Source organism: Marmota flaviventris, chromosome 2 (genome assembly GCF_047511675.1).
Source record: "Marmota flaviventris isolate mMarFla1 chromosome 2, mMarFla1.hap1, whole genome shotgun sequence".
Classification (NCBI taxonomy): Eukaryota; Metazoa; Chordata; class Mammalia; order Rodentia; family Sciuridae; genus Marmota; species Marmota flaviventris.
This window is the reverse complement of record NC_092499.1, coordinates 149,973,862-150,000,633: the sequence shown is the minus strand read 5'-3', so window position 1 is coordinate 150,000,633 and position 26,772 is coordinate 149,973,862. Positions and strand designations below refer to the sequence as shown.

Sequence of the window (26,772 nt, the reverse complement as noted above, 5' to 3'; positions counted from 1 at the left end):
GATGATTATATGTATTAGGACCTGCAGAAGTTCCAAATCTTTATATCTACAAGGTGAGCTGAACAGAACCTTAAATGTAGCAACTCTACCTTGGCTTAAATAATGATCTCTTGTTGACAAAAGTACCTTTAAAGAGAAAGTAAATAAAAGGGAAATATTTTAAAACTAAAAGTTTCTTTTAAAAGTTGGGGAAAAGATTATTCTAATTAAAGCCATGCATTCTACTATCTTGTCTTCTGAAAAGCATAATGGAGAAAATATGGCCAGTATATAACTGTGCATGCTAAAACAACTAGGAATGGGGGAAAAAAGGAAACAAGTGCTTCTAAAATCAAAATAAAAATGCCTGGTACAGGGGATGTCTTGGGATTGGGAGAAGAGCACAGATGTCAGTGGAAGTAGATGTCAGTTCCAGTTCATGATTTGTGTGAAAGCCTCATGTACATGATGTATTATTAATAAATGAACAAATAAAATGGAAGAGGGCCATGCATGGATCAATGAGGATGGCTCAAAAATCAAGTAAGTTAAAATACTACCTGGTTCCCGTGGTTGGTTACGAAGATGATAAGAAAATGTTCTTATGTCAGTCTTCAGGACAGTGAAGGAAAAAATTGTACTCAGCTGGGCTCTGTGGTGCATGCCTGTAATCCCAGTGACTCTGGTGGCCAAGGCAGGAGGATTGCAAGTTTCAGGTCCTAAGCAATTTAGTGAAACCCTATCTCAAAATAAAAAGTAAAAGAAAGGCTGAGGATGTGGCTCAGTTGTCCAGTGTCCCTGAGTTCAATCTCCAGTACCAAAAATAAACAAACAACAACAACAAAACTTCACTCATTATAGGTCCACTCATTATAGGATGGTTTCAGTTTATCTATTATTTATTCATTCTACATTTTTTTTAGTACCAGGAATTGAACTCAGGGGCCTTAACCACTGAGCCACATCCTCACATCTTTTTAATATTTTATTTAGAGACAGAGTTTTGCTGAGTTGCTTAGGACCTCACTAAGTTGCTGAGCCTGGCTTTGAACTCAAGATCCTCATGCCTCAGCCTCCCCAGTCACTGGGATTACAGGCATGCACCACCACACTCAACTCATTCTACAAATATTTACTGAAGATCTGCCATAGTTCAGGTAGATAGATAAATGATAGGTATATGATAGATAGATGGTAGGCATATGGATAATAGATAGACAAATGATAGATACAGATAGATTGTAGATATATGATAGGTATACATATTTTTATAGAAGGATACATGATAGATACATTTAGATGATAGAGATAGAAAGAAAAATAGGTATAGATGTCATATAGATAATGTAACATGTCATATATACAGGCATCTGGACATATGTCAAATGCTATGAAGAATTACATAAAGCATGTGAAGGGGCTTAGAAACAGGGGCTGTTGACCAGTGGGCAAGGAGGGAGCTCTCTGAAAGTTTATATTTTAATGTAGATGGACAATAAACAAAAAAGCAAAATATACACCAAGCAAATTTCAGCCTGAAAAAGTAAAAATCATTTGATACAGTGATTAAAATAGGTTGGGCACTTACTTTAGATCCAGAAGAAAAAGACAATATAAAGAACTCCTTCCTGCTTCCCTAGAGAAGTGTGTGGCATATGAAAAGTGCTTAATGTATATTGGTTGGAAGAAAAAGTGAATGTGGAGCATCATTTAGCAATCAATAAGAATCAGGCACATGTGCACAGGCTAACATAAAAGGGTGACTGTGTGTAGAGACAAGCAAGCTGCAGAAAGATCATTTCATAAAACTAAATGTGACACAGACAGATGCACAGAGAAAGAACTGAAACAACCCACACTATGTAGGTAACACCAAGAGGGAAGTTGGAGGGGCTTTCACTTTTGCCCTAATGTGCACATACTGTCCCTCATCCAGAAGCACTTCTCACCAGAGATCATAGGCCTCCCTCACTCATTCTGGGATGGCCCTAATGTATGTGTGTGTGTGTGTGTGTATTCATGGGTTATATTTTAAGGATATATGCTTACTTTGAAATAAAATAGACTTTTAAAGAAGCATATGATGATTATATGTATCAGGAGAGATGACCCGGAAATAGAGCAGGAATGTTGTTGAGTCATTTGATTCAATCATGAAACCTACACAAGAAAAAGTTACTTTAAAAGTGATTACTGCTCAGATGTCCAGGCAAAGCCAGCTCACTCACATACTAGCCATTGGCCAGGCTCCCTATGCACCCTGAGGCCTCTCCTATGTCCCAGGAAGGTCAGGGGCAGAGCGTGTCACAGTGTCTAATGCCCATGTGTTATCTCAGAAACAAAGGAAGATGGCATAAGAATAGAGAATAAAGAAAGCATTCGAAATTTCAACTTTCAGCATCCTGTTGGTACCACCAAAATAACTTGCCAGGATCTAATAGCAGTTAAATAATCCAGATCTTCACTGTGAAGGAAAATTAGAGATGCTGTCTTGGTGGCCTCAACCCAGGTGAATACTGTGACTGGTTACAACAGAAACAACTGTCTTTTCTGATTTCTCACCCATTTAAAAAAAAAAAAAACTGCTTCATGTGGGAATGTTGACAACTGAAGACGGAGTACTAGGTTGTAGTTAGGAGAAAGCAGCTCTGTGTGCTATTGCACAGTGGGTGACTCTACAAAAATGATAACATTCTGTGTATTTCACGAAAAGCTAAAAGAAATGATACTGAATGTCTTCCCTACAAAGAAATGATAAATGATCAAGGAGATCTGCTTGCCCTGATTTGAACATTACACAATGTGCACATGTATCGAAATATCACAGGGTACCTCATAAATATATACAATTTAGACATGTCAATTTTAAAACAATTAAAAATCCATGGACATCAATAATAATATTTTAAAAACTGGAGACAAAGACATCTGGTATGGGTTTTTGTGCAAGAACTGGAAAACTAACAAGGCAAACCCTCCCCAAATTCTCCTGGGCAGTGTTGGTCTGAGAGCCCCACCAAGGACAGCTGCACACAAGAATCTGGTGGGTGGGATGCCAGCAGGAGTGCATCCGAGGGTGAGGGCTCCTGACCCCAGAGGCTGAGCAGGCGAATCAGGTGACTGGGACTCCTAAAAGACCCTGTAATTTTCAGTTGACTAAATGGGGGGAAAATCAATATCTGAATCACCTTTCAAGTTTTTAATTTAATTAGACAAGGAAAATGAGGGTTCTTTAAAATTCTTACTCGGTATTAACTTCTGTCACAAAGCAGCCCAGAGTAATTGGTAAAAGTGAAAAAGTGATTACTGAGGCTTAAGCTTATTTATCACAGCTGCTGCACTTTCACAAAGTGAGTTTGCTGAGGCTAAAGCCTCCACCAGAATGGCACGCCCACCCCCCCAGCATAGATTCCAGCCTTTTCATAAACCACCCCTAATAAGCCATTGTAAGAGGGTGGGGTGGGGAGTATGTTAACAAACCACCTGTGGGGTTCACAGCTGGAGCTTTGTCCTAGGAGCCTGTCTTTCCCCCTCCAGCTTCTCTGGAACACTAGGATCCTACTGTATGTCTTGGTCATGGAGCCTCTAGCTCATCCCCCTAATCCTGGGCAAGAGATCCTACAGTCTTTGGTGCCACCCGTCACCAGAAGAGCCAGACTGTGGCCTCACTCATGGGATGCTCAAGTCACATTTTTTTCTGCCTTTGGCAAGTGACTCAGCACACAGAGCTAGACATCGGTGGTGGTGGTGATGTGTGTGGGGGTGTTCTGCAGCAGCCCTTCATCTGTGGCCTTCAGGGTCCTCACTGTCTCGGTGTGCATTACTCATTGCCTTTGTCTCCTCTCTTCTTCCAGGGTCTGACTGTGGGGAAGGCAGGTTTCTATCCCCTTTCTCTTCCAGGAATGACTGCAGTGCCCAGTGGGAGGGAGGGAGGGAGGGAAGGAAGGAAGGAAGGAAGGAAGGAAGGAAGGAAGGAAGGAAGGAGGGAAGGGAGGGAGGGAGGAAGGGAGGGAGGGAGGAAGGAATCTCTCTACATAAATAACCACCCAATGAACCAAAGGAGTCTGTTTCTTCAACTAAAACAGAATAAAACTTTCAAGGAAGGAGTAACATGCCAAGCTGTGTGAGGGAAAAACAGACCCAGCCCACAAAAAAAAATTTACAATCCAGTAGGTGAGATGGCAATTTTTCATTTGGGGGGAAAAGATTTAAAAATTTAAACTGAAGGCTCTGAGAATAATAAATAGCACAAACAGCCACAAACTGACTTCCAAAACATTATTATTTCATCACATTCATGTTGTCCCTCCCAAACCCAAATAGGCAAATCAAATCAATATTGTAACAGATCAGGAATTGTTTGTGATCTTAGTAGGCCAGGGATTTGGCTGCATTTTGCTTTGGAAAAACATTCTGTTGGACAGTAAGGAGATATAAGGGTTGGAGAAGATGACCATTAAAATACTTAGACACTTTTGCCTGATGAAGGGTTTCTGATCCCCTCCTCCCTCCTGTCTTGCCAGTTGTCACTGCTGTCAGGATGGAGCTACAAGATTGACAGCACTGGGCCAGGTGGACCTAAAGCCAGCCATTCTAAGACCAGCCTGGCCAGGCTTCAGAGCAAGGGGTAGGCTGGATGCAGGCCCTGGCTCATGAATAGCAGCCTTCATACTTTGAGGAGAAACTTTGCACATCCCGCTTCTTTCAGGGTTGTCTGGCTTCCCACCTTCATATGAAAATCAATCAAACCCACCAAATCGCATATATTCAATATGTGCATTTTTTTTTTTTTTGGTACAGCAATTACACCACAAAGCAGCTGTTTAAGAAAAAGGAAACATTTCTTTATCTTGGCAGGCAGATTCCGTGCAGAGATTATTCCCCATTGCTGGTTCTTAGAGTGGCTTCCAGGAATAGCAGCAGCAGCAGCAGCCATTGCAGAGTATCCTCACCTGCTAACTCATTTGTTTATTTCTTAAATCAAGTAACATCAGCTTAGCCCCCAAGAAGCTCAGGGTGCATTCAGGGGCTGGGAAAGGATTTGTAGATGCAGTGATTCCTTCTAACTGCTTTGGTTGGGGGGGCTTTGGTTTCAGCCAAATGAATGTGGCAAGGTGTTTTCTCTCTGCCATCAATGCTTGGGACCATGCTGCCAGTGCTTTGATCTTAGGGACATACGGTTGGCAGCCTGCCTCCTGAGCAATGCCAAGGCACATGCTGGCTGAGGCAGCTGGAGCCACTGTCTCCCCCACCCCCAAACAGGTTAGGGCTGTCATTATTAATGTTTGGCACACATGTTATTTATGAGCTACTAAACGAGGCTAAAGAACAATAACAGCAGGATAACAGAACTACAGGCTACCGGTTTTGTCTGTGCCCAAATTAAATTAAGTAGTTGCAAAAGATAATTGGAGACACAGAGGTCTAGACTTGGAGTTAGCTTGTAATGTGGTAGGAAAGATTTGCAGTCTTTGTTAACATAACACATACAGTACTATCCAAGGCTAGCCTATAAAGTCAGGAGACTCGTTTTTACATGTGAGCCCCAAGAATCACCAGAAGTACTTTTATTCACAACTCATAGAGAATCAGGTAGGTGGTTTCTATAATATCTTATAGTGAATGTTAGATTCTTTTTCAGTTTAGTTTTGTTTTTTTGTTTGGTTTTGTTTTGCCATGGGTGAGTCCAAATACCCTAATGAAGTGGTTCCAAGTGTGGTCCCAGGACTACTAGCATTCACATCACCTGGACACTGATTAGAAAGGCAGATTCTTAGGCTTCACTTTTCTAGGGATGGAACCATCAAAACATATATAAGGGCTGGGGATGTGGCTCAAGCAGTAGCGTGCTTGCCTGGCATGCGCGGGGTGCTGGGTTCCATCCTCAGCACCACATAGAAATAAAATAAAGATGTTGTGTCCACTGAAAACTAAAAAATACATATTAAAAAAATTCTCTCTCTCTCTAAATATATATATTTATAAATATAATTTGTGTGTGTGGTACTATAATTTGGACCTAGGGCTGCCCTACCACTGAGCTACATCTACAGACCATTTTATTTTTTATTTTGAGGCAGGATCTCACTAAATTGAGGATCCTCAATATTGTGATCCTCCTGCCTCAGCCTCCTGAGTTGCTGGGATTACAGAAGTGTTTCACCACACAAACTAGCAATATTTTAACAAGCCCTCCATGGGATTCTGATGCTCGCTCAATTGCACCAATATACACAGTAGAGCACCATAATTCCACACTCCATTTAGAACTTGGAAAGTGGACACACCGTTGGCAGCCTGCCTCCTGGGTGATGCCAAGGCACATGCTGGCTGGCACACACTGGCCTACCCTGGCCTTACCCAGCTAACCCTGCTTCCTTTCACTTGTCAATCAGCTGGGTTCAGCGATGGCTCCTTCTGATCCCTAGATGGCCAGAGTCAAAAAATGCGTACTGAATGAGCAAGGAAGCCTCTACTGGATCATTTCTAAACTCTCCCAGGATTCTATTAATACGCTCAGGAAAGAACGCAAGGGTGGAGTCTGTTAACATCACATAAGTTATCTATCTTGTGTGCACCCTACACTTGGGTTAGGCAGACTCAGGACTCCTCTGGGGATATTTATTATATATACTCTGACTTGTGGAATATCCCAACCTACATATCCTGCAAATATTGGCTTCTATTAAGCAGGCATTTTATTACTTCCTGTTAAAACAGAAGGTGATTAAAGTACTTTTTAATTTAAAACAATTATTAAATGGAGCAGGAAGTAATGGTATCAGTTAATCTCAGGGTAGGGCTTTTTAAATTTTTTTTTTTTAATTTTAAGACCCTAATAGCTTCCTAAACATCAAGCATTTCCATGAAGCTAACCAGAGTTACTTAATTATAGGCTCTGTGACTAAGAATTTCTATGGAATTCTCAAAGGAATCATCAGGATCCTTGTATAATGCAGGGTTTAGATGTTCCACGCCAGAGCCTATATACTAGCCCTTTTATCTTAATGCACAAAGGTGTCCAGAAGAGGATGCAATGAGGAGTTAAACACCCTGGGGAGCCAGCCTGGCTCAGGGATGAGGCAACCGACCAAAGGCATGAACTCGGGTGCTGGCATCCCCACCCTGCTCGGCCACGGGCCTCTGCAAGCCTTGTGCCAGGCGTACAGTGGCCTCCTGGTGGTTTTCTCATGCAGGGGAGCCCCCTCATAGCAGTAACACCATGGCTTATCACCAGGACACTCAGTGTGGCTGTTGCTTCCCCTCAGAGCACTGAGGATCTGTCTTCAAAGCCCATTTGGCAGAGGGAGCCAGCTACATGTTGGAACTTGAGAGCCTGCGAGAAGTTAGGGCCGAGAGGAACACAGTGAATGGATGGCAATGATGAGCACCCAAGCCTGGTCCAGTGTCATCACCAGCAGGGGCACGTGCACAAGCCCTGCAGCCCTCTCCTCTCCACTAACCTGCAGCACCAGATTCTTCAAAGCCCCTGTGAGCTTACAAACTCTCTGCTTCCTGTAATCTTTGCATTTAAGACAGGAGCCACATGGCAAGAGTTAAGTGAGGAAATGAAAACTAGGGAAGTGCTATGGTTCGCATCTGAAATGTTCCTCAAAGGTCCACAGGTGAAACACTTGGTCCCCAGCATGGTGCTATTGGGAGGTGGTGGAGCCTGTAGGGCCTTCTGGGAGGTTTTATGGTCACCGGGGACATGCTCCTAAAGAGGATCTTGGGACCCTCTCTCTCTTTTTGTCTTTTGCTTCCTGGCCATGAGATGAACAGTTCTGTTCTACCACATGCTCCTGCCATCATGTGCCAACACACACCTAGGACAATAGGACTAACCAATCCTGGACTGAAACCCCTAAAGCTGTGAGCCAAAATAAACCTTTCCTCTTTATAAGCTGATTGTCTTGGGTAAAACTGATTAAAACAGAGAGAAAATCAATAAAAGCAAACAGGTTCTGAATCTTACCCAACCTGAATTAAGGCCAGGCAGGGACACAGAGGTCCAGGTGGCAGGAGACAGTGTGCCACACTCATGTCACCACTCAGCACAGCACATGCAGCACTCTGCTGAAGGCCCGGGGAACTCTCACAGTGTTCCCTAACGCACAGCCCCTGACACTATTGGTGTTATAGGCGTCTTGGACACTGTGGTAGTGCCATAGATCCTCTTCCTTGGAAAAGCCACCTGTGCACATCCTCAGAAGGTTTCACAGCCCTGAATTCAGAACTCAGAGGAAGATGGTACACACAAAGAACAAGGCAGTAGAGATGTGTGTCATAAAGCAAGTCTGTGGGAACACTAGGAAGCATGAATCATGCCAGCTCAGAAGCTTGGGGAAGCCTTCCTGCTGAGAAGGTGAGAAGGGATGGGGTGGAGGGAGGGAGTCAGAAGAATCACCGTCTGCCTCTTCATCTTTGGAAATAATCGGAAGTAACTCACAGGGTGGTGATGAGAACCCGGCTTTACACAGTAGGTACTGGGACTTATCAAACTTCAGTTTCTGTCGTACTTTCCTAGTATCAGTGCTGTGGGCTACACACTCCCCACTCACCAAACACCTGCCAGCCAGTGACTACATGTGGCACTATTCTAGTTGTTGGGATGCAAAGTGCAAGGCCAGATCCCTCACTTTCAGAGGCTTACAGCATAGCAGGTGGAGAAGGAAAACAAACCGTAATTTCCCCTTTAGAAAGAACTCCAAGCAGGACTTTCCAGATACACAGTTGGGATCATTAAATGGGAAGTCAGAGAGCCAGGGCACCCTCCCAACTAGAATAGGAACACCTTGAAGAAGTTGGCCCAAGAGGGAGACTTAACTGCTATTTTGGGTGGTATGGACTCAGGGTCCAGCAGGACAAAGACCACTTCCTCTGCTCTCCCCAGCCCTAGAAATAGCAGGCAACTTTAGAATCTGATCCCAGCCATCTACTCCACTTCCTCTCCTCAGTTTCCCATCCTGTTTAGATTGACTGAGCTCAAGTCACTCCCAATCCACAGGCCCATAGCCTGGAATCCCTCCACCCTGTGCGCATCACACTCTGGAAGCCATGGGCCAGCCTCACCTCTGTGGACAGGGACAGAGCTGTTGTTTCAACATTTTTTGTTTTATTGGAATCACATCCCTGTTCCCCTAAGGCTTTATCTTAATGTTAACACACACACACACACACACACACACACACACACACACGACCCCTCAGGGTGGGTGATAACAGTAATTTGTCATTTACATGTTACAGGACAGATAATCATGTCTTAAGGACAGGTTTAATAGACAGGTTTTCTGAACAGGCTGCAGCAAAGAAGTTGCTGCTTTCTAGACTGTGGTGGGTACAGGGCATTGCACACAACTCTGTGGCACCCATTCTTTTCAGGACCTCAAGGCAAGGGTGTTATGGCTACCATTCTGCCTGTCTTTGTTGTGGCTCCAGGTACACCCAGGAGCCTGTCATCAGACTTTGGCTGTGGCTACTCCATTCCTTCCAGGGCTGGTTCTCCCTTATGAGTCAGGCAGCAGGTGATGTCCTTCTCTCCTCCACTGGTTCTACCTCAGCAGGTGGAGGTCCTAAGTCACAACGGCTTACGTACAAGAAACAGCTGCTAGGGATGGGAGTGGAGGCCAGGGAGGTGGTGGTGGAGACTTTTAAAATCTACCCTGAATTGGGTCTGACAGGGAGTGACCTTGTCATGGACATGTGCAATGTAATTTTAATCACAGGACCTCGAAATTTTCTGTGGGTAGTATATTTGAGCCAAGAGTACTTTCTGGGACAGTGCATCATTACCTTAGTCTCAAGGGCTGGTGCATTAGGGTAAACTCTCATGATTCAATATTTTCTCCAAGTCAGAAACATCACTCAGCCTACCACTGACATGGCAGTTTTACTTTATATTTGCCAGATAATCACACAAAAGTCTAGAAACTAATAGTGTATCTATCAGCTTCTTACATAAATTTTGGAATTCTCCAGGTGAGTAAGCAGCAACTTTAAAGTGTATCAACAATCAACTAGTTGCTAACTGATACTAGGAATGTTTATTTCAATTCAACTTAATCTCTAATGCAAAATATCCTAGTTCTTCTCCCTTCCAGATCCTTTTAACTCTGAGTGGAAGTATGTATTATAAATGTGAGGGAGCATAAGTTGGTGAAAGGCTGGTAGTATTTCCATCTCTGTAATGAAAGCTAACAGAAAAAGTTTAGTGTACACACCACTGGCATCTTGGTGCAAGTTCATTCAGTTATCCAACCCATCTTGTAAATTCACAGTGGGAACAAAAACACAAAGCCACAAGAAGTAATTGGTCCAGCCATGCTCACAAGGCTGGCAAAGGGCACATATAGTTAAGGGGGTCCCTAGAAGACAGGCTGTTTCCTTTCAATCAAGATTATTCAAAAAGGCAAGTGGAGGCCAAGACTGAGCTCTCAGAACACATTTAGTAGGAAGTTATGAGCATTTTATGGATTGGTGGGCTTTAAATCTAGGAAGTACACCTATGAAATCCTGACTCACCAACTCCTGCCAAAATCTGTGTTGTTCTATTTTTGCTCTATTAACAGTGGGTTGATTTGTGTTCCATGGCAGACAAGTGACTTGGGCAATTGTCATGCTAAGCCATGCTAAGCCATGGAAAGCTGAAGATCTAGCAAAAGGTTAGGGAGGCCTGGCTTCTTCAGCCTACACTACCAGTGAAAGAAAAAAGGACAAACTATGCCAGTGTTTTCCTACAACATAAAAAAAAAAAAATTATACTGGGCTGGGACTGTAGCTCAGTGGTGGAGCACTTGCCTAGCATATGCTAGGTTCTGAGTTCCATCCCCAGCACCCCTCCTCCACCACACACAAATACACACAGCATTCATGTCTGCAGGATATGGACAACTGTAGAAAAAGCACATGAAGTGGTGATGGGGCAGGACTACCCCTCAGTCCCCATCTAGCTGCCCTGAGAACTGAGGAGAGCTCTGAACAGAGCTGGAACTCATGCAGATACCTCAGCTAGCCAGGGATCCATGTGGGACAGTTCTGAACTGGGCATTCATAGAGTGGACCCCTCCTCTTTCCAAGTGCCATGGGAGCTCAACTAGGGACTCCTGACTAGACCATTCCCTGCAGCCAGAGTTTCAATGGGCCATCCCCAAACTCACCATCATGGTACCAATGGCCACATGTAACTAAAGCTGTGGAAAATGGATTCTTTTGGCAACAGGGTTGGAGAAGCAAGCAAATAAAACCCAGCGTCCGTTCTCAAGGAGTTCTGAGCCCAGGGGACTCAGGGAAAATGGTTTCTTAGGAACAACAGTAACTAGGAAGAAATACAATTTGTTCCCTCAAGTGCTACCCAAGGTGGGAAATGGCTGTAGCCCAGACTAATTTAGTGGGCATTCTTCCAAAATAGTGAGCCATATTTCTACCCAGGTAAGGCAGAAAAAATTCCTGAACTCTAAAATTGGGAAACTAAAGCAATTTAATGGGCTAAGTTTTTACCTTGTGTACAAACATGCACTTCGCTTAAGGGCTAAGTAACCGGAATTAAGAGAGGGGAAATCTAGAAGCCTCTAGAGAAATCTAAAACATTCACGTACAGTAAGCCCATGCCCTCTGAGTGCTCTTTTTTTTTCTGGTAAAGAAAAAGAAAACTAAGCAGTGACCTGACCCAAAACTATCAGAGGAAGAAAAGCAACATTAGCTCAAAATTGAGCAGCAAGAACAATATGACTCCATTTGCCAGATAAAATAGGAAATTGTGCAGCTGGATTACCTCTGTGTCCGTCACAAAGGGTCAGTCTACTGGTCACGTAACCCAGTTTCTCAACTTAAACTGATTCCTGTTGTCTAAATTCAGCCATCTCTTTTCTGATTAATAAAACTGTTTCACAGAAAACTGAATCACTTTACTTCTTCTTAATGTGACATAAAATCACTCATTAATTTTAAACAATTTCCTAATAGAAAGGAAACACAGATGTGACTTTTTAAAAAATACTTTCTTAGTTGTAGATGAACACCATACCTTTATTTTATTTATTTATTTTTTATGTGGTGCCAGGTATTGAACCCAGTGCCTCACGCAGAACCACTGAGCCACAAACCTGCCCCTCCTGAGTGAGATTTTTAACATGCTGGGAACAAATCAAGATTTAATTTAAAATATATTTACAATAATTACAAATGATTACTTTTTAAAATAAAGGTCATATTTGCAAGGGAAAAGTAATTTGTCTTCATCAGATCCTTTGCTTCTAATGGTTTATGGGTCTTCAGAATTAAAAAATCATTTTGCTTGATGATGCACAATTGGAAGGCAACACAAGATACTCTGGGCATAGCTGAATGAATGGAATTGAAAGAGCACCTCTTAGCACTTAGTCAACGGGCTGAGCACTTTCTCAGGGCACTTTAACAGGGCTAGCTAGGGGTCGAGGTTTTAGTCCCCTGCCAATACAGAACATTCACAAATTGCCTCAGTCTTTTCCAGTGTGATTTGTACAGTGAACTGTTGCTTAAGAATCACAGAGATCTTCAGAAGATAACAAACTTAGGGAATGTGCCATGGTCTTCAAGAAATATAATACAAAACTGAATGCTATTTACTAGTGGCATACAGAAAGTTGTGAGATCAAGTAGCATCATTTACTGGGACCCTTTATTTTGATTATCTAAGATTTAAAAGACCTCATGTAGTGAAAGAAGAGCCAATAATATAGGACAGATAATCATCTTTGTATGTTGGGAGTCCACATCAACTCCAGCCTAAATTTCAGTCTTCAGCAGTTAAGCTGGTAAAAAATCTAACATCAAAATTTGTGAAGCATCACTCACTCCACTTAATGGAACAGTTATATTAAGTTACATAAATATAGGCAGATGATACAAACCCATCTTCTTTCTTCTTGACTACCCAATTACACAGGATGTGGAAAATATTCCTGTTATCAAGCATATAATCTGTTTTATCAATAGCAAGTAAACCATTTTTATAAACTGTCTTTCAGCTGAGAAAACAATGCACTCCTTACATCATACTGGAAAAGGAATGACCTCAAGATTTCCAAGCAACACAGCTATTTTTCAAATCCTAACTCCCATGCTGATCATTAGAAATAATTTCAAATGTCCCATTCTTGGCCTTCATGGGTGCCAAACCCTGGACAAGTATGCATCAAGGTTATAACTCCAAAACAGCCCCTTTCTGCACAGGGTGCTAAGCAGTCTGTCCTCCCTTTCTCTTTGCACACCATCATTTATATGAGTTTCAGGTCTCTCCTGAATCAAGCTGTGCTTATGTCATAGGGAGGAAGTGAGAAATCCAAGTTATTTTGCTTCAAGCTCCTGCCGGCTAATAAACTACCTCAGATGCACTGTGACTACATTTACTGTACTGTGTTTAGAAAGCTGTGGTCTGAACTCCGTCTTTGGTCAAGGTGTACGTGCATGAGGCTGGTGATGAATATGACCCAAGAAGGCTCAGCACTGTATCCAACACACCCAACAACTTTGTTGGTTGGTATTTGCAGAATGCATTTTTAAAACATAAATTTAGCAGAAGGGTAGAAATTGGTTTATCCAATGCTGATGTAAAGTGGTACTGTTTTCTATATCACATCCTTACTTAGTCCCAGCAATCTAAAATGTTGATGAATGATAGATGAATTTTTGTTTTTCACTAAGTAGCTAGAAATATTAAAAAGCTAAGGCAGACCAGAAATAAAACACAATTCCAATATCTTTTTTAAACCATATTTAAGTTTTTTTTAATTCAAATTGACCCAAAGCAAAACTTACATTACAAAGGAAGAACAAAATACATTATGATATAACACACTGGGAGTTAACATGAAAGCTAAATTTGCAGGCAAACAGCCTCATCCCAATCACATCCTGGGCTAATGAGCAATTCTGCAGGGAAGTTAGAATCTCAGTTTCGCATGGTCCACTCTGGTAATTAAGCTACACATTCTCGTCTCTCAGGGTGTGCATCTGACAAGTCATGCTAGACTCCCTCCTGCTCCAGATGTGTACTCTTGCCACTGCCAGAACACTGAATTCTCTAGTGGAAATGTTGTTCCAAGCATGACTGATAATGAATTAAAAAACAAAACAGTCAAGTCCTCCAAACTAACAAGCATGGATTATTCTGTAGTAAATAGTTTAGAAATGTGGGAATTAAATAATCTAAAAACACTCTTACTCTTCTGCACATTTATAAACACAAATATTTACAAAAAAAAAAAAAGCAAACGTCTTTTCAAAAAATGAGGTTTGCGGTTCATTAATGATCATAAATCTTTTATGAGCTGGTTTCTTTGGTGTACCTGCCAAATATATTCTTATAAAGATTGAGTGGTTAAGTTTCAATAATAAATTTCAAAAGAAACAAAGAATCAACGACAAATTTGATAATATGCTGAACATTTTAATCAGGATTCTGAAAAACTAATCAGTTGATTTTCTGAAAATACCTGTTTTCTCTACTCAATGCTTCTCTGGCAAGCAAATTCGAATGCAGATCTGTATGTTTACTGCTATATTCTACTATTACCAATTGCAAGAAATTTTAGTTATTGTTAAATATGATATGTGATTGGGACTTTATTGAAAACAAACATAAAATATTCTTTTGAAGCTTTCAGATAAATCAAACCTCAAACAATAAATAATGCAATTATACACTTCTTCATTAAATAGAATTTTCAATTCCAGGAAGAGTTCCCATAATTTTTTTCTGAAGTCACAGCAGCAAGACAGAACAAAGAATTCACCTAATCTGATCTTTTTCCTTGGAATTCCCTGGCTCAAACTCAGTGGCTAACTTAGTTTGGAAATCTTTGAGTCGCTGGGGAAAGAATATCCTTTTAAACTAACTGAATAAATTAATATACATATGTGGATATAAGCACTGGGTAAATGAAATATTAACATCACCACTCAGAGTGCAGGACCCTAGGCACCCTCCTGCATCCTCATCTCCCTGGGCTTGGGGTTTTAAGAGAAGCAACACCCAATTCATTTCTGGCCACATGTGTCCCTAATGCTGCTTCTACATATCAGATCTGACCTGGGGTGGTTTAAAGAATGAGAATACATCTCAGCAACTGTCTTCACAAGGGACTTACTCTGACTTTCTGGGGATAATGTTTTGGAGAATATTTTTAAGAGGCAAACATCTGACTACCCACTTCTATCCATCAGGCTCTGCCAGCTACAGTTGGGGATGGTTAACAGAACTGGTCTCTTGCTGACTAGGTGCCTGTAAGAGTCTACAGTCCGCATAAGTGCTTCCCCTAATAATCCTTTTCCCGAAGCTGCACTTTCTTCAGAAACCTGCACATGGCTTAGGCATATCAGATTCTCTAATGCCAGGACTACTTGCTAGCCAAGAGAGCAAACTTTGTGCCTGAGAAACTAGCACTGCTGGCTCTGAAAAAGGCAAAGCCAGCGTCATCTCCTGGCTCGGCTTAGTTATACTTCTAGGTGAAAGAGTTTTTATGACTTATAAGTAGAAATTCAGACAAGAAAAGAGAAGCCCTTCATCTTGTAAACTTCTGATAACCAATTTATTAATAGCATATAAATATTGTGGCATTTCCCAAATCACTAAAAATGATACTGGGACATTTGAGGTGCTTCTGAAACTAACATGATAATGAATGAATGAAGCACACAACACGTCGGCCAGGACATCATAGATACCTAGTGCCTCTGGGCTATTTTCCATTGTCAGACACTTTATCATATCTGTGTTTACACTGCACATAAAAGACCAATCAACCCAGAAGAGAAAATAACAATCCTGAAGAGCTTCACTGTACAGAACCTTAAAATAGACCGGAAATGTTTAATTAGCATATTAGGAATTAGCCAGACTTGCAAATATGCACCCATTAGAGATTTTACCTTTAAAAAATATATCTATATCTATATAGATGTAGACATATATTTAAAACTGGGAAGAAAAAAACCCACTATGAAACGACCCCAAATTATTTAACCATTAAAGGCAAATGGTTTAACAATAGTTTGGGCTATTTTTAGGAAATACTCTACCACCAGGATATGAAATTTGCTGCTTAAAGTGAAGTAAAAGATAAAGCTTAAAATAGAAATTGTAACTGACACACTATGGGTCTGCTATGAAAATTAAAGTGGCGGTTCCTGTTCTCCCGGGCATGTCAAAGCCGGCCGTGGAATGATGAACAGCAAGTAAAATAATGGATAGAATACACCAGAAAGAGTATTGCACTGGAGGCACTGTTTTAAAAACAGAATACACTGGCTTTATAAAGTTATTTTCTATCTCATTAATTTTTTTTTTTTTAAAGCACAATTCAACTAGAGAGAGAGAGGTTGAGACACAGTGTCTCATGGTAGTGTCCTATCGTTGTTAAAAAATAAGTTAAAAACGAGCACACCAAAAGGAAAGCCGAGGTACTGGATTTTTGTCATTTGAAAGCTACATTAATTAGGAAAAAAAGAGAACAGTTTGAAACAGCCAATTTATACTCATTAAAAATGAATGAGGTGACAGCATTATTTAAAAAAAAAATTTAGGGCATTTTCCAGTATAACCCAGGACCCCCCTGGGTGAAACTGTGCCTCAAACTTCGACAAGTGTGCTGCTGGTTTCTGGTACCATGCTTGCCAATGAAACTAGAAATTTGGAAAGGGTAAACTCTCCACTTCAAACCTGCTTGTGTCATTTAGGAAAGACAATTTTTCTAAATGCAATGTTGTATAGAAAGCTTGGACCTCTTAAACTTGGACCAAGAAACCAAATTAAGACTTTCAAGCATGTGGTGTATGTTTATATATATATATATATATATATATATATATATATATATATATATATATACATATACATATATATATGTATATATGTATGTATATATATATAAAAATCCCTCCCCTACAATGAAAACCAACCAAATAAACAAAAAACCTAAAAGTGTATACCTGCTTTCTGACTTCACAGAAAATCAGAAATTGCATAGGATATACTTTGTGCAAGGCAAAAAGCCTTTTAAGTATCTGGAATATAACTCCTAATCTTGCTCACAGTTCTGATATATCAGATATCATCAAATTTGTGTTTTAAGTAGTCTTTCATGACCTTGGCAATTGGTAGTTCATCAAGTAGCTTTAGGTTTTGAAGGCCTATACATTGTCGAATTTTAATTCGGCACAGGTCCTGCAAGTTTCGGGGCTGTCCTAAAAAGACAGAAAAAAGAAAATGTTACTTTGTTATCAAGCACAATATTTAAGATGGGCTTTGAGATTTTGAAAAGAACTGTTTATTTCACTGGGAGTGCTCTCTATGGATTTTAAACACCATAGATCAGAAAGGCACTGACTAAACGACATGTCCGTGTGAAGTCTCAGATAGTTCTTGTCACAATCCTCTACAATATGGTAGAAATTTCCATTTCCATTTTACAAATAAGGATACTCTGTATCAGAGATTTAAGTAAATTGTTCAATGTCAGACAACCTTAGATTGAGACTAAAAACCAGTTCTGAGTCTAAGCCTGGTCTTTCTATCACAAATCAAGAGAACTCTGGTTCTTGTCCTGATGAGGCCTCTAATCTGTAGACAAGCCTCTGAGAGCAAACTGTTTCTCTGGGCCAGAGACACTATCTGAAGAATACGCACCCAATGAGATACTCTCTTCCTCAAGCCCTTTCAACTCTGGGTCTAGGATGCTGGAGCCTTGATGCCTCTCAATCTCTGTGGAACTTTCTAAAGGACATCTGCCCACTTGTTCACTGTCATTCTAGACAGAGAAGAACCCTGGTTGTGAGGATGAGGGCTGAGAGGTGCAGCAGGCAGGGAGTGTGAACAGGTCTCTCCAGCTCGTCTGAATCTATGTTGCTTCACACCTCATACCCTAACCACCTGCCAATAACCCCTGCTTATCACCCAACTCAAAGGAAACAAAGTAAAATCCAATTTATTCCACTTTTGAATACATTCCCAAGCCATATAGATGGCCACAAACACAAGCGAAAAAATTTGTTTAACAGTGCTTCAACATATTTGGAGTCATGTACATTCTGCTTTCCTATTAAATGGTAATGATAATAAAAGCTAAAATATTAACTGCTTACTCTGTGCCATGTATTGTTATAAGTTCTTGACACGTATTAACTCCTTTAATCCTTTTATGAGGGAAGTACTTTGATCATCATCCCCATTTTACTGACAGTCTCAGAGAGATTAAGTAACATGGGTATGTATGGTCAGGTAGATGCTGTATTTCAGTGGTTCTTGAACTTTTTGTCTCAAATCTCCTTTACACTTTTAAAAATGATTGAGGACCCAAAAGAACTTTGATGTGGGTTATTTCTATGGATAATTACCATATGAGAAGTTAAAACAAATTTTAGAGATATTTATTAATTCATTTAAAAGTAATGGCTCAAAAACTAAAAAGAAATTGTGAGAGGAATGGCATTCTTTCACATTTCTGGAATGTTTTTTAATATCTGGCTTAAAAGTGGACAGCTGAATTTTCACATATGCGTCTGTTAATTGTACCATCTAGTCTGTGGAAAACTTCACTTATACTCAGGAGAGAAGATATATGAAAGGCTAATAATGTCTTAATATTATTATGGAAATCATTTTGACCTCATAGATACCCTGAAAGGGACCAGGGGACTGTAAGACTCCTCAGGCCACATGTGCAGAAACACTGCTATTCTTAGTAACCCCTTACTTGAATTATACTTGTTTATAGTGATCACCATTACTCAAATAATTCTTCACGAGTGAAAAAGGCTCCCAGTCCTCAAACTCAGACGACTATTCTAGAAGGCTTGGGTGAATGCTGCTTTCCAAGAGCATAGTGAACATGTGCATTCTTGGCAGAGTCACAGCAGAAGCAACTGCTGCCTTGGAAATGCCTCAACTTGGGGTATGTGTAACCACAGATGTCTGTAGAAGGATTCATGCAGGATGTGACCTATACACTCAAGGGGTCTCTGGACAAGATTGAATCTTCTCCATCTTCCAGATCTTTGCCAAAACAGCATTTCATAGGGACACTAGATCATGCTCCCTATGGAAACCCTTAGGGCTCCCCTCCTTTATAACCGGCTGTAATTTTACCTTTCCATGTTTGGGTCTTACATATTAATGCCCATCTTTCTCACCATATGACATATGTCATGAAGCCAGGACCATGTCCAATACCATTTGCCAATGTAAACCCAAGGCCTGACACAGTACTCAACAAATATTAGCTGGAATAAATGAATACTTAATAGGCTTTCCTTTAAAGTATAAAACAGTCAATATGTGGTGAAACATGCCTATAACAGCAAGTCATTTCCTAACCTGTTTTGAATTATTTTTCATCACCACTCACGGGCTACCTTGGGGAAGAGAATGAATTATCACTGTCATTTTTCAACAAATGCTTTTGTATTTGACCTGAAAATGCAAATCTGAATATGAATTAGATATGATTCTTCTTCTTTTTAAATAAAGAATCCAATTTTCCTGTTGGGTGTGGTGGCCCATGCCTGTAATCCCAGTGACTCTGGAGGCTGAGGCAGGAGAATCCAAGTTTGAGGTTAGCTTTAGCAAGACTCCATCTCAAAATGCAAAATAAAAAGGGTTGGGGAATGTAGCTCAGTGGTAGAACACCCTTGGGTTCAATCCCCAGTACTAAAAGAGAGAGAGAGAGAGGGACGGGGGTGGGGGATAGTTGATTTTTCTAATAGATGGTTGGTTCTTTTCAAGTATCATTTAAGCTAACATACATAAGTATACATTCATATAGAAAACATATCATCAACAAAGTGGAAAAAAACAAAATTCCTGGAATTTTGCTTAGCTCTATCCCTTAGAAAGGACTGGGAAAAAAGGTTATGTAATGGGGGTTCGTCTTAAATCGTGTTTGTGATAGACTGTCCTCCCCAAAGATGACTACAATTTCTCCTCTCCCTCATATTTTGTGTAATGTGGCTGGATACTCTTATCACTGACTGGGAAAGACTCAGGCATAGATAACAGAGAATGGTAGTATTTTTATCATCATTACACTCGGCAATACTACTACTACCCTTAGTATTTAGTGATTTCTCCTACCATTTTGTGGTTTAAAACAATTATTATCCCTTCTCTGTTCCATGCAGTGTTTTCTGGAGAGGCTTGACCAGGGCCTCCCCGCTTGCAAAATGGCTCACTCAGATGGCTGGTGCGTTGGTACTAGAGGTCGGCTAGGAGCTCAGTCAGACTGTCCAGATCCAAATATATCAGAACGCTGTTAATGGACATTTTAGGCCTAAATACATGGGAACACTTTGCTCAATTTGGTGGTGTTTCTTCTCCTTCAAGCAGTTATCTGGTATGTTTGGGGAGAATATGATCTTTATTTTCTCAAGCCTGTGTAACTCCTATCTTTAATGATAGTGATACATCAGAGTCAGACTGCCTGGGTCTGACTTCTGGCCCTGCGTCTGCATGATCTTGACCAAGGTATTTCTGCCTCAGTATCCTCAAAATAACTGCATCTATCTCAAGGGCTTTATAAGCATTAAAAAAGTTAATTTTGAAAAAGTGCTAAGAAGAGTGCCAAACACAAGGGGATTATTTGGTCAATGGGTTTTTAAATATTTGTAAAGATAAGGTTTGCTTCCCATTCCCAGAAAAAACAGAAAGGCACCCTCTTTGGAAGGGAGAATCTTCATCTTTTTGATGTTAAAATAGTAAGAAAACTAATTAGTATAACCATTAAGGAGCAACTAGTTATTGGGAACAATTTATTACTCAGAAATAGTCCTGGGAAAATTGATGGAAACTGTATTCTGGAAATCACTGCATGACTTTTTTCTTTTTTTAACTTTTTTAGTTGTAGATGGATACAATACCTTTATTTTATTTATTTATGTGGTGCTGAGGATTGAACCCAGTGCCCCATGCATGCGAGGCAAGTGCTGGTACTACCACTGAGCCACAACCCCAGCCCACTGCATGACTTTTAACTATATAAAAAGATATGATGAAATGAGGGATGTATTTATAGGTTCTGCACTTATATATAAATACTAACTCATCTTGTCATACTAGCATTGTTGATTTAACAGGGGGCTAAATAATAAAGAGTAATAAGGACTACTCATTGTAATTGTTGTTATTCCTAAACTATTCCAGGAGTCTTCAGGAATAATATTTTAGGAATAGATTATGATTAAAACAAAAATACTTAATTCTTGTCAACAGAACACGTAAGAGTATTTACTGAGCACCTACTATATACTAAACAATGCACTGTACCAAAGATTAAAGGGGCAGGGGAAAGACAGAATAGTAGAGGAAGAGAAAGAATGAAGATAATGAAGGCAAAAACATAAAGACAGATGTGTACATCATTTTCTAGGTTTTTTGAAAAGTAGCTCCCACTAAATAACAACTGTTTAGTCCATGGGAATATAAGAGGGGAAAACGTGAGAGAAACCTCTCAAAAAGGGTAAAAATAAGAAATTATAAATGCTTTGGGGGATGCAGAAAAATTCCAAGGTATTCAGACTAACCAACTACAGTGGAATTACATAATAGTTCAAAGGGTTATTAGTCTTTCCATTTGGTAAAGAAGCCCATCATTACTAGTAATTGGGCTGGTATAAAATAGGAAATCAGCTTTTAAAGGGTCCAGTTTAGTATAAATTACAAAACAAGAACCAGCTACCTCCTTTGACAGCACCATTACTATATTTGTGATAGATAAATCTATTTATTTGGATAAAAATATCTGGATTCATACAGGTAGACAGAGAGACAAAATATTTTAAATACCCAAGTGGACAACATTAAAGCAAAACAGATCCCAGGTTTTTCTTTGGGGGCTGGGGAGACTGGAGGAAGAGAGGAGTGTGTAAAGAAATAAAGGGAAAGATTTAGCCTCCTCTGGTTTGCACGATCTGTCACTCCTTCAGGAACCTCTCCATCTTAGGTCAAAATCTGGAATGGTCTCCCAATACATATCTCTGTGTTTTATCTCTACTTCCCATTTTTAAAACCCTACTATAAACACATGTTCTCCCTTTGTTCTTGCTTCTGAATTCCCTTCACTATGGGGCAGTATGAAATGTGCTACACAAATTTTACTTTATAGGGCCAAGGCAGTTTCTAGTTCTCTTAAAAAAAAATTATGGCATAGTCTCTTAGAGTCCAAATGTATCCACTAATCAGTCTTCTGACATTTGCCTATTGGTTACATTTTTTCCATAGACAAATGAGCTTTGAAGTCTAACTTCCTTTGGTACTCCATCACAAAAAACCATACATAGCTTACTAACAAATGACAAGAAATCTTTAGATGCTAACATTAAAAATAGAAAGTAATAAAAGTACTGTGAAAAAGTGCAAAATAAGATTTTCTGTATCTTTAAATTTTAAATTGTGATAAAATTGACTTATAACTATGTGCTACTGATTGCTAATTTCTAAATTTTAGAAACTAGAAATGATTATTAATTTTTTAATAATTAAGAATGGAAAATCTATTTAGATTATGATATAGATACCTGACAAAAATCCATAATTCATTAGAAAAAGAAATAATAAAAAATAACCTTAGTTAAAATGTGTTACACAATGTCTCCAAATAGTTACACTATATAATATTGTTTTAAAATGAATCATCCTACCAAAAACAAAAAAAATTAAAGCAGCATTGGAAAGGACAGTAAGTAAGGGGAGTAGATGTCAGTGGCATTTTGCATGATCACATACCTACTGCTGTACTGATTCAGCTTAGAAAGTCTCAGTCCATTTCCTTTTCTTAAAATTAAAAAAGAGAAGCCATGATTTTTACTGGTCCTGTGTGTGTGTGTGTGTGTATTTTATTTTTTCTTTTGCAGTGTTAGTGATTGAATGCAGGGCCTTGTGCATGCTAATCAAGCTACTCCATCATTGTGCTATAGCCCTGGCTCTGAAGTTTTGTGTGTATGTGTGTGTGTGTGAGTGTTTTTTCCCCTCCTTTTTTTAAGTTTGAAATCTTGTATTTTACTTTTGCAAACATAGTACTTTTGTTTTTGCACAAACATAGTACTTGACTATTGCTGAAATATAAACAAAAACATATTTCTGGTTATTGTGATATTTATAAAATAGTATTTTTAAACATCTGTGATTGAAGTTCCAGAAAGTTACTAGCTTAAGTAGTTGACAGATTGTCTCCTGCGAAACAGTTTACACAACTCAGTTCCCATCCACTTAATCTTTTTCTTTTGGAAATATGAGCCATTCAGTTTCCTAAAACATACAAATAAAAATCCAACCCAGTCCTACCTTCTACACACCGCTGAAACATACTGATGGCTGCTTCCAGTCTTTGAGCAGTGTCTTCCAGAACACAGATCACACTGCCTCAGTTCAGACTCCCTTGGATTTAAACACAAACCCAAATAGCATACTCTCTGCCCTAAGAATAATTTAGACCAGAGCTTGCTATAGAAATAAAAAGATGCTGTGTGAAAGAAAGTAAGCTGGGAAAGTTAAGCTGCTGAACTAGCAAACAAAGTTAAATGGTTTATTTACTCAGGGGCTTGGCACTTTTTACACATTACCATGCATGGCAAATCTCTGTAACTGGCCTCTGGGATCCAATGTACCAGTCTTTTCAGCTGATGAGAATCATGAATCTGTTTTACATCACAGTATCTGTAGGGCCACAGTTTTATAAACAAATTTCAGGAATCACCAATCTCAACATAACCTACGTAGTAAATGTGATAGCATGGGGCAAGCAATAATTTTTTAAAACTTCACATAACCCACAAATTTTAACTTAATAGAAATACAATAGAGATTCATCAAATTCCAAAATACTAGGCTAAAAGGACACCCTTTAAAAATCTCAATGTAGAAATTACACATCACTGTGTGTTGACTTTTTAGTTTAAGGACCTCTTTGTACCTTTAAAATGGTAGGACCTTAAAGAATTCTTCTTTAATTGAGTTGAATTTATCCATATTTACCACATTTAGAAAATAGAAATTTTAGAAACCTTTATTGATTCACTTACAAGTAACAGTAATAAATTCATCAGTTGAAGTAGAAATAAAGTTTTATGGAAAAATTGAACTGATTTCCAAAACAAAAATGATCCTGAGATAAATGGCATTACTCTCATATTTCTGCAAATCTCTCTCTTTTTTAAAAACACCTTTATTTTATTTATTTATTTGTATATGGTGCTGAGGATCGAACCCAGGGCCTTGCACGTGCTAGGTGAGTGCTCTACCACTGAGCCACACTCCCATCCCCTGCAAATCTCTTTTAATGTGTGACCTCAGAGATCTGCTTCCGCAACTCATCTGTTGTAATATGCTGCCTTGATTGGAGTACCTGGAGAAAACCCTGCCTTACTCAGACATGCAGTTGGAAAAGGAAGGAATATTTTAGTATTTTTTTTCCAGATAACTGTAGATCTTCTATGATACTCTATCAAAACCACACAAGTGATGGCTTCTTCAAGGTTAGCTGAAATACAGAATTTGAAACCAAATTGGTGAACTTTTTGTACTCTTTTAGATTAAAATCCATTTATCTTGCACTTTGGGTCTTTTACCCATGTATGATTCTCGAACAAAGCCTTTACACATTAGAATCTCACAGTGGCAAATACAAACTTCCCCAATTCTCATTTTCAGAGTTCAAATTTCGACTAGCCATCAAGGCTGTCAGTTGTTTTCCTTAAAGTGACCAATGAATTTTATTCATTTTCAAGAAAATGCCTGCTAATAACCCAAGACTAAATCTATAGTTTGGCTGTTAATCTTTCAGGTAAAAATGGTGCTTCCTGAAAAAAACTTCTGGTTCAGCTCAAATGAATTACAGTTACTTTTCCTCAATTCAGTCATCACACTTTGGTACACAGTGAGAACATTTTCCATTTCCATCCCACAGAATATTAAGAAAATATATACACACAAGGGTAATATTTAATAAAATTAATTTTACTGCTTCATCAAAGGCATTCTTAAATGGGACTGGAATACTCTTTACTGAAAGCGCCTGCTGGAAAGATGCAATGACTATTGAGTACGGGTTGGGCCACTGCCTATATCATGCTAACAAGCCAGAGTTTACCCTCCACAGCTTGTCTACCAAATGTCATAAAGTGTAAATGTCATCACTGTGAAAAGGGCAAACAATACTTAATGAAATTAGTTTAGACTTGATGGACACATAAGACAGTCTTGAGGACCTGGAGAAGCCCATTTGGTGAAGAAAAAAAACAAAAAACAGTTCTATATGAAACAAAAATTATTTTTAAATTGCAAGCAGTAGGAAGTCATTGCCTTTAAAAGTGGTTAGTGGCAGCTGGGTACCACAGCCCATGCCTTTAATGCCAGTGACTCAGGAGGCTGAGGCAGGAGGATTGAAAGTTTGAGGCCAGCCTCAGTAACTTAGCAAGACTCTGTGTTAAAATAAAAAAGGGCTAGAGACGTAGCTCAATGGTAGAATGCACCTGGATTCAATCCCCAATACCAAAACAAACGAACAAACAAACAAAAAAACACCCCCCAAAAAAACTTGTTACCAGTAAAAATTTTAAGTGAGGGATCTTAAGGACTATGGTCTGACTTCACCAATTTTCAAAAAAAGAAACTAAGATTCAGAAGTGGAGGGTGAAGGGTAAAAGATCTGCCCTTATTTATTAGGCAAGTCAGACAGGAGCCCATTAGGAGCTCTCTCCCACCCCATCCTGCTGATTTAACAGCACCTCTGACACAGGCACAGTAGAGAGACCTTATTGATATAGGGAGACCCGTGTTTCTGATCCCAGTGGACAAATATTATTCAGTTTAAAGGACCACAGATAGGATGTATTTTTTACATTTTAAGTAAAAATGATAAAAATTTTTACTTCTGGTTTCAGCTCCAACAGGAAAAGAGCCTGGTAGTTGTTACTTCCGTCCTTAAAGAAAAATTTGAACTAAAATTATTGATCTTGGATCAATCAGTAAATTGAGGTTGTAGGGCAAACTTTACCAAACACATGGAGAAATAAACCCCGAGAACCACAGTTGAGATCTGCTTACCTGTAGTAGGAGCCACTGGAACTGACAGGAACACTTCAATGGCAAGTTTGAGGAACTGTTAGAGGTTGTGTATGAACTAGTGAGGTCATAGTCTTGGGAAGCCCCCTTCTGGTTATGAGTTTTACTTCCAGGAACCCCACCAGGTCCTCAAAGTGAAGAGCCAATAAAGACCCCCTCATGGCTCCTAGGGGGAGGGAAGCCCAAAGTCTAAGGCTGGGGGAACCCAAAACAAGGACCCTGTTGGAATAGGAACCTTCTAGTACCTACAGTTCCAGCAAACATTACACACAGCCTAACTCCTAGGCACAGTAATAAAACACCTTACATTAAAGGCTTATTTACCTCAGTTCCTATTATCCTCTATCATATCTTGCTTCAATAAAAATTTACAAGGCATACTACAGATTAAAGTCATTCTAAAACAGACAAAAGATAGAAAGAGAGCGTCAGAACCAGACTTAACATATGACACAGATATTGCAACTACCAGCCAGGGAATTTAAATTAACTATAATTATTAATATAATTCTTGGTTGTTTTTATTGCTCCTGGGCACAGAGAAGCTACTCCTTCACTTGGCTGCTTTCTGGAGGAGGCCACCAGTCAAGTTGCAGCCATGGAAGAAGGTGGGAGTCTCTGAAGTCTGACTGTTGGATAGCTCAGTCTGTAGGTAGACCGTGACAGGAAACTTTTGTGGCTTCTCCCTCCACTCATTATAAATG

The 26,772-nt window shown here is 39.6% G+C and overlaps 1 protein-coding gene across 5 annotated transcripts in view; it reads right to left on the bottom strand.

The window, feature by feature from the left end:
• Positions 1 to 16,874: 16,874 nt before the first annotated feature.
• The window catches only part of Asb7 (ankyrin repeat and SOCS box containing 7), a 37,339-nt gene continuing 27,441 nt past the window's right edge, over positions 16,875 to 26,772 (bottom strand). The window contains exons 6-8 of one of the 5 annotated variants that reach the window (XR_011706726.1): positions 25,876 to 25,926; positions 23,569 to 23,662; positions 17,117 to 17,202 (exon numbers count right to left, since the gene is read on the bottom strand). Coding sequence is in view for 1 of the 5 variants with exons in the window: in XM_027920716.2 (XP_027776517.1) it covers positions 17,063 to 17,202 (140 nt within the window). In the remaining 4 variants the exon portion in view is untranslated. Of the gene's footprint in view, positions 17,203 to 23,568; positions 25,927 to 26,772 lie in introns of all 5 variants that reach the window. The other 4 variants (XR_011706725.1, XR_011706724.1, XM_027920716.2 and 1 more) reach the window with 4 other exon arrangements.